Raw genomic sequence first — 9,592 nt, 5'->3', positions numbered from 1 at the left:
GATTGTATGCTAGCTGTTGCATTTCTTCCAAAACACCAAAATTAATTGTTTAGTTGCCAATTAAAACATAATTTTAGAGTGTTAGACCTATTGAAAACTATGGTCTAACCATAATTTATCATAAAACATCTTGCTTCAGCTTTTGCTAAGGTTCTACCTTAGTTATTCCCCTCTCAAACAACAACTTTTCCAACAAAAAAAGAGAGTGAAAGAACCATTATAATAGAGACAGACCAAAACACCCCCAATTACAATGCAAGCTTTCTTTTCTAAAGTTTCTTTCTCTACAAGTAAGTATGCATAATTTTTTTTCAAAGTAATATATTTTGAACCTAATTTCTTAAACTCATCATATAGTTATTTAAATACATCATGTAATTCATCATATGTAGGGTCAGATTCATCACCTAAAGATTGTACCTTATTTTTCATTTCAACTGCTATAAAGTGTATGTCACTTGAGCTTGAATCTGAATCATCACTCTAAGTAGTAGTTTTAATTGTCTTCTTGTGATGATTACTTCTTTTTATTATTATTATTATTTTAAAAAAAGTGAACAATTTACTTTAATGTGACTTGTTTTGTTGTATTTGTAGCATCTTAGGAGTTCCTTGCTTGAATCTTTCTTGTTCCCATCTTTCTTATAGTTTAAGAATTTTTTCTTCCCTTACTTCTTCTTTAGGAAACTTTGAAAATGCTTTGTGATTAAAGCAATCATCATCATCATCATCATCATCATTAATGTGATGAATGATTTTGAATGTCAAGTTCCTCTTTGGCTTTTCTTCTTGTTTTTTCTTATCCATAGTGAACTCATTAGTCATCAAAGACCTATTAAGCTCCTCTAATGAAAGTTTGATGAGATCTTTAACTTCTTAAATTTTTATCACCTTTGCTTTCTAAGTTTTTGGTAGAAACCTAAGAATTTTGCTCACAATTTTGGCATTAGTGTACGTTCAACCAAGTACATGCAAACTATTTGTAATGATCGTCATTCTACTAAACATGCTGATAATGGATTCATTAGGAAGAATTTTAAGTAATTCATATTGATGGACTAACATGTCAATTTTAGACTCTTTGACTTGGTTAGTTCCTTCATGAGTTACTTAAAAGCACAATATAAGGTGTTCATGGCTTTGACATCTATGGAAAACAATATCTTATCATCATTCATATATTTACTTCTAGTTTTAGAAATCTCAACACCATTTTCAATTTCAATAGGTCTATGAGGTCTATTTTCTATGGATAATCATGTATCAAAATCAATAAATTCAAGATAAATTATCATTCTAGCTTTTTAATATGTATAATTATTACCATAAAAAGACATAGATATGGATGATCTTTTTAGAGATTGTAATTAGTGGTTGTCATTCTATTCAAAGTTTAAGAAAACTTTATAAATGAGAACTAAGCTCTAATATCAATTGTTGTTCAAGGATTAAGAAAACTTTACACCTAAAAGGGGGTTTAAATTAGATGTATCACTAAATTTTACAATTAAAACAAATTACTTCAAGTAAATGCAATAACCAACAATATAATTAAAGTATTAAAGTAAAAATTTAATGAAGAGAATTTGCAAACTTGTTTTTACATGATTCGACAAGCCTACATCCATACCTCAAGTACCAAACTGTATTTCAATATTGTATTCTTTCACTAGTCCAAGTTAAAGAGTATAATTCTACTTGATGAATCCACACCAAACTTTTTACACTACTTGAAGAAAACCCTACTTCAAGATTTTTTTAACTTGAAGATATACCATCTTCGAGATTTTTTTCTTTGGTGAAGTTCTCTCGCCAATACCAAGAGTTTTTACCTAACTCTTAAAAGTTTGCAATGAAGGTTTTATTTTCACAACAAACTCTCTCGATAGAGTGGATATAATAATTTAAAGTTCTAATATCTCTATGCTTCACTAGATAACACTTATAAAATATGAAGGTGCTCAAGTGTAGTGACAATGCGATTAAATACTCTTTATTCGAGAATATAAAGGTTTAATAGAATAAACTAGAGAATAATTAATGATTGATGATTTTGATGTTGTTTTACGCTTAAAATAGCTTGTATATCATATATGTTCAAATTCTCTTCCCATTTTTACAATTAGACAAGTTATATATGTGTTTCTAAGAAAAACTAGTTGTTTATAGCCGTTAGAGTCCCACTGACAACTAAAATGGTCAACTAGTTTAGATTAATTAAGTCAATCGGTCAACCTGTTCCTGCAGAACTCCTAAGTGTTTATCACTGATTAATAAATGGTCGACCGGTTCATTTGGTAATCCTAAATGGTCAACCACTTCATGCAGAATTTCAAATTTATTAATTTAACATAGGTGAATTCTTAAAATGGTAAGTTTAGACATATACATGATAGATATAATACCATTAAACATTTGCTCCCAAATAAAATTATTTCCATTGACTATGTAAAATCAAAGAAAAATTTTACAAATCCGTTAACCAAAGGTTTGATAAGAGAGCATATGTATAATTTATTATAAGGAATGGGCTTAAAAAGTATTTAAAAATAAAATAGTGTAATGATGGTAACCATACATAATTGATTGAAGATCACAAGATTTAGGTTCAAATAAAAAACTAATTTATATAACATTCTCGGTAGTATATAGAAATTATTGTTTCCTGCTTATTCTTATGATAAAATAAGTGTTAACTACAATGTGATAAAAGTTAAGCAATACTTTTAATGATTTTCATATTTTGATATACTAAGTGGAGTATAGTAGGATACTTTTAATGAATTCTATAAAGAACTTATGAATCCAAGAGTTGTTTAGGGCCAAAATAAACATAACATTGAGAACTAAAAAAAACTCTAGGTAGAGAACTATATGAATATTATTGTCTCGGTTTACATAAAAGGCTGGATATTTCAAGATATTGCATCGCATTCACTATTTAGCTGAGTAAATCCGATAGTATTTCATCAAAGAAGGCTCAAAGTCAAAAGTTACCTATCCTGATGTAACGATCCACCAAATCAGTATCTCTTAACAAATCTTCGAGTCGTTTTAAAATTGGTGAGATGATTTCTATACATGGGGATTGTTGGAAATTTGTTTATAGATAATGATCAATAAGCACATTTGAGGCCAAATTCCAAATGAGTCCACTCACTTTTGGGGTTAAAACTTCATTGGAATTTAATCTCTAACATATAATATTTAACATAGAACATTAACATGATTTAAATAAATTATAGGTGAATGAGAAATTGATCTCAAATAATTATTGATAGACATGTTTTGATGAAATCCAAAATCCTCTAAAAAACTGTATCCCATACTAGAAAGAAACAAGATTTTCTTATTGTTTATATAAAGGATAATTGAAGAGTTAATATTGAGCCCAAAGGAAACTTGAGTTTTTAGAGAGACGAGAACTTAAATAAAGTGGCCTTTGGGAGTTAGCCCACTCACGTGTGCACTGGCCTAGCTGGTGCTTAAGCCTGGGACTGGGTTCATTGTTAAATAATTTTTGTAGTCATAAAAAATTATTTGTTTTCCAACTTAAATTTAGGCTTGGATTTGATCCATGAATAATTACTTTTTCGAGCCTAGCCCACTATTCTGTCCAACCCATGAATGAAGAATTTGATCAGTTTTTCAATATGTTTTCAACAGAACTTGAGCAAGTTCTTTCAACTCAGAAGGCATTATTTTATGACCATAATGTTCAGGCTTTATTATGGATTTATGATGGTTAATCAAAAGTGGATAATGTGAAAAATAATTCTGGTTAATACTCGGCTATAAAAAAAAAGCAGTGCAGGAAGAGTTCAAAAGAAGTTTTTTTTCCTAATTTTACATACTTGTCCTTACCTCAAATTTTAGTGTTTTTCTCTTTATTTTTTAAGCTCTATATTCTTTTCAAATCTAGAGCTAAGGTTTATTTTATTGAAAGATTATTAAGTCCATTTACTTTGGTTCAAAGATCTTATTTAAAAGTGTATATAAACCAAGATAGTGTTTTTGAAATCTTGAGAGGTTTATTTGCAAACAACCTTTGCACCAAGAGATTAGCAATAAAGTCTTAAGATCAAAGGATTCATCCTTTAAAACAACAAAAGTTTCACTATTTAAAATGTTTCAATAAGTAAATACATTTAATTATTTTAATTTAAACATAGATATATTGTTAAATTAGTATGCATGCTAGGATTTTGTTTTGATATTAATTGCAAGTCGATTTATGCTTAGTATGCATACTAGAAAAGATATATATTTTCACATGTATAATTTAGCTACAATAAATTAAGCAATCTAGTCTATGCTCTTTTTTTTTTTTTGCTTATAAGATTGATATGCTAAACCCGTGATCATAGTTATTAAATTGAGATAATTTTATAAAAAAATAATTTAAAATAAATTATAAAATCTAATTTATAGTTAATCCAATATATATATATATATAAAACAGAATTAAAAAAAAAAACAAAGCACTGTTGTAGCTAGTTAATTAACTAATGTCTAGCATTTTGGGTGGGGGTGGGGACAATTTCATTCATTGTCATTGTCTTTGTCTTTGTATTATTATATGTATTAGTGTTTGATTGAATTAATAGTAATTCAAGCACTGTTTTGAAGAAATGTTTCGTTCAAAAATGGCAGGGAACTGAGGCTTTTCCTGTCACCTTCGTTTCAGCTGATTTACACGGCTGTTGTCAACTTGAATCCCAGACCTTTACAAGAATATAATTTAATATTTTAATACCCTTGACCTTTATTTTTATTTTTTTATTTTAAAAAAAGAGCAATTTTTTAATTATATCCAGCCATGACAACCGATAGAAGGATGGCATTAAAAGATCGAATAAGAAATACAACTAAAAAAATAATAAAAATAAATGTAGATTTCTTGTAGCCACACACGCAATATAGTGAGCTAGCTAACTAAATACGACTTGACCTTTGGTCTGGTTTGAATCCTCTCCTTCCCAATGAATGAGACCAGACCGTAAGGGGAAGAAAAGGCAACCCTCTTCTCACTCCGCCGTGCAAGGCGTTTTGTATTTTGATCAAAGCAACACAAAAGTCGTTCCGTTCACTTTTTCTGGCATGACAAAGTTGACACCATTAATTAATTAATTCAGCTTTCAATATAATTCTGGACTTAATTAGGAAAAGTCTTCAAGAGCAAATATGATTTTGACGTGTACATTTTTTATTTTTATTTAATTTTTGATAATGAGTACATCATTATTATAATACTACTCAATTCAATTTGTTTTAAAATAAATATATAAATATTAAATATTGGTTGGATTTTAAGCCAACTCGATGTGATTATTTATTTATTTATTATAAGATCCTGTAATTCATAATCAAGAAGTTAACATTGATGATTAGTAGCTAGTGGAATAAAAACCGCATTACCATGATTGATTTGGTACGAGCAGAGGTGCATTCGTACATGTTTAATTAATAATTTCTATTTAATTCATGAATATAATTTATTTTTTAAAAAAGTAAATTTAATAAAAAATAACAAATAAAAATACTCAAGATAACCAATTAAATAAAAAAAATGAAGGATAAAACATAGAAAATATAAAGTTGATAAAAAAAATAATAACAAAAAAACATGGACTAAATCAAAAGAAAAGAGAAGTTGAGAGGCTGATTTAAAAATTAAAAAGTAGGATATAAACATTGAATAATAAATAAATAAATAAATAAATAATCATCGACGTTAAACAAGAGTTGTTTTTTATGCAGGCGTTTCATAGTTATGGAGGAAACATTGAGATAAAGGGGCTGTGATTTTATATGAAATTACATAAATAACCCCTTATGGCAACTAACAATCTCTTCTTTTAAAGGGCATTAATGTTATTTTATTGTGCAATTAAAAAATACTAAAATAATCCTCCAGCTAAAAACACTTTCATCTTCAACCGCCTGCTTGTGTGTGTGTGTGTGTTTTTTTTTTTTTTTTTTTTTTTTTTTTTTTTTTATAGCAAGACGGTAACAATACTATTCTTTTTCACAGTGTAATGTATTAGGAAAATAGTATTTTACCGTACCTTCTGGTTTTTTTTTTGTTTTTTTAATAACCTTGCTAATTATAAAATTAAATAACAGCAACAGAAAAAAAAATATTTATTTAGGTGGAGCGGTCAAAGAATAACCGTGGTGGCTTCCACACCCAATGACCAAAAGGCAGCTGTTGAGAATTATTTTTGTAGGGCACGCTCCAAAGACGCCATGCCAAGGTCCTTTTAAATGAGCGATGATCATAGAGCCCCTCTCTTCGTAGTCTTCTCTAGACAAGAGATATTAGAAATAGCAGATCAAGATCCTGTATTTTCTTCTCTTCTCTTCAATGGAAAACTACAGATCCAAATCATACGCAGATGGAAGGTACCAAATTCAAAGCTACAACGGTGCCAGTAATGGAGGAGGAGGAGGAGGAGCGCCTACTTCATATGCTATCACAAGCATGCAAGATCTCAGGTGCTACAGTGCTTCATATGCAACCTCTGTCTACCAAACACAAGCACAGATTGGAACTAGTGATGTCAAATTCAAGAAAGGAAAGTCAACAAATGGGTCAACTTCTAAAAGATGGAGCTTCAATGATCCTGAGTTACAAAGGAAAAGGAGAGTTGCTAGCTATAAGGTTTATGCTGTTGAAGGAAAAGTTAAAGGGTCTTTAAAGAAGAGTTTTAGGTGGATTAAAGAAAGGTGTAGTAAAGTTGTTAATGGCAACTGGAAGTAGTAGCAGTAGTAGATAGATATATAGTAATGATTAATTGGGTGTTATATGATGAGGGGTCAATGATCATAATCATCACCATGCTTCTTTTTTTATTGTTTATTTTCCCCTGTATTTCTGTTCCGAGTAAATGATTGTTTTATAGTTTTAAACTTCTTAAATTGATTGTGCTTATTCATAGTTTCTGGCTCCTAATTTGGGATACTATTGTTAAGAGTCAGGTTTGGAGGTTGTGGCTCAGAGTTTTTACATGTTTCTGACATTTGGTTTTTTTTGGTGCATGAATTTGTTGATCTTGTATGTATTTACTTCTTCTGTGGTTCCAGAAGAAGCATGCCTTTGGGGGTTCTTCGGATGATAAATAACAACTGTTGTGGAGAAGGGGCAGTGGCAGCCATTCCTTGGGAGCTGTTGACGCATCTAGGAAGAGGTTGGTGGTGATATGATTGATGCACTAGGCATCCAGAAGTTTGGAGAAACTAAGACATGTTGACCTTAGCGGTCATGTCTTCTGCTTCAGATTTCTGTCGTGTCTTATGGTGTAGGAAGACAAGACTGTTGGGGTCATACTAACAATTCCCCTCATCCTATGATGCTTTTGTGCGCACCTTCATTTTTGAACCTGATTCTGAGTTTCTAAGCCAATCCTTGATGGTTCATAGGTGGATGGGATACTCAGGCAGGTAAGGTAATCTACCTCTTGCATTTCTTTCCTTCTTACAGAACCAAGTGAAGGCTAAATGCTTTGTTTCCTTGGAAATATTCCATGGACTGCGGCTGGAATTCCACACTTCAAATCTCTGAAATTCCATATGATGATGACTTGTTCCTCCTTCCAGCAAGCTATGGTTAGCAGCAGTCGAGTATTAGTAATTGCTTAAAAGATTCAGTAATAACGAGGAAGTGTTTTCTTATTATTGTCATTTTATTTTTAAACAAGCCCATGTATAACAATTGATGATTGTTAATGTTAGAAATCAGGGGGCGTCGGACATTACATTTCAATTACAATCACCCAAAAAAATAAAAAGAACTTGTAGCAAAAGTGCCGTGGCACAGGAGGGGAAATATTATGCATTATTTTTCTCCTTTAGATTTTTTAATTTCGATTCTTTAGATTCTTTTGATTAGTATTTGTTTTGTTTTGGTTATTTTTTAATTGAATTTATTTTTAATGTAATCCATTAATATTAAATTGATTGAAAAATAAGATTTGTAATTGTAAACTCCCACATAAAAGTATGATCGAAGATAATAAAGTCTTGACGAGCCACGGAAGTTCGGGATGAAAAGAGGTGGAAAATAATGGAGATAATAATAATTGTGATATATCATGGGAAGGATGACCTCAATAAATAAATTTAAAGGTATTGTTGAAATTGAAATGAGAATTCTGAATTTTAGATTAAAACTCATAAGATCGGTGAGACTAGTAACTTGTTTTGATGGATACAAGAATAAAAAAAATAAAAAAACAAACTCAAGGAATTAGTATGGTCATAAAGAATAAACTTCAAGAGAGGACACTACAAAAAGGGAAAAGTAATGTTGTGAGCACGAGTCAAAAATCCAAAAATCGATAACGTTACCGTGAAACGGTAAAAAATCCATAAATTAAAAAAATTATGAAAAGGCCAAATAAATACATTTTGGAATAATAAAATGTTCTTAGGTATTTATTAGAATAATTGGTATGATTTATGCAAGTTTTTAACAAAAAAAATGGATTTTTAGCGTAAAACCACCTACCAACCAGTTTTATGTCTTCAAGTATAACATTTAACCCAATAGTTGAATCGAGCTAAAATTTCGCATGAATTCTCCTGACATGTTTTTCTACCTTAGGTTAAAATTTTAAGTCAAGCAGAGGTTTTAAAGGGCTCTCGATTTAAGCGTAAAACCAGGTAGTCTACGTGAGAATCTAAAGAGACATAAATGAATGGCAAACTTGTAAATAAATTGAACAGTGTCACCCCCTTCCTCTTTAAAACTCCAACCAGTAGTTGAATAGAAAGAACGAGAGGTTTGTTTTATTTTTCTTGCAAAATTAAGTGATTTTCTCAAGAGTTTTGTGAGATTAGTATGTGTAAATCAATAAACATTGAGGTCTGATGGATTGATTGGCATCTGAAAGGGATCGTCATAATGATTAGCATCCAAGTGAGATAGCTAGAGTTATTGGCAACCATAAGGGTTAACTGGATTTATTAACATTCGTAATGAATAGCTAGAGTTGTTGGAAACTGTAAACGTTAGCCGGATTTATTGACATCCTTAAGAGATAGATGGAGGTTAGTAACTATAAGGGTTAGTCAGATTTATTGGTGTCTATAAAGGATAGCTGAAGTTGTTGGCAACAGTAAGGGTTAGCCAAATTTATTGGAGCTCGTAAGGGATAGATGGAGTTGTTAGCAAGTATAAGGGTTAACAAGATTTATTGGCATCTATAAGGGATAACTAAAGTTGTTGGCAACCGTAAAGGTTAGCCAGATTTATTAGCGTTTGTGAGGGATAGCTGAAAATAATTAGCTTTCATGTTGGATGGTTGAGAGTAATTTAGCATCAATGATGATGGTCATTCAAAATGGACTAGATAATTGAAAAGCATAGATGAAAAGTAAGATTGTTAGTATTCAGAATATAATTATTAGAAATGCAATAGATGTAGGTTGTATTGATAATCAAGGAAAAGGAGGAAAAAAAAAAGAAATATAGAATATAGAATGGGTTGGATAAAATTTGTATAGCTAATTGCAATAATGAAAAAGGTTGACGAGTTAACCTTAAAGTGAGGACCAGAGAAATCGATGATTTGTGAGAATTGAGCTTGAT

General features: G+C 30.5%; 1 protein-coding gene across 1 annotated transcript; it reads left to right on the top strand.

The window, feature by feature from the left end:
- The first annotated feature begins 6,179 nt into the window (after window positions 1–6,179).
- Window positions 6,180–7,863, top strand: LOC133688465 (uncharacterized). The gene is made up of 2 exons (XM_062107954.1): window positions 6,180–6,729; window positions 7,087–7,863. The coding sequence occupies exons 1-2, from the start codon at window positions 6,368–6,370 to the stop codon at window positions 7,199–7,201; spliced, it is 477 nt and encodes a 158-aa protein (XP_061963938.1). The 5' UTR covers window positions 6,180–6,367; the 3' UTR covers window positions 7,202–7,863.
- Window positions 7,864–9,592: the final 1,729 nt, after the last annotated feature.

Source organism: Populus nigra, chromosome 3 (genome assembly GCF_951802175.1).
Source record: "Populus nigra chromosome 3, ddPopNigr1.1, whole genome shotgun sequence".
Classification (NCBI taxonomy): domain Eukaryota; kingdom Viridiplantae; phylum Streptophyta; class Magnoliopsida; order Malpighiales; family Salicaceae; genus Populus; species Populus nigra.
The sequence above is the reverse complement of the archived record's forward strand: the minus strand, read 5'-3'. Positions and strand labels throughout refer to the sequence as shown.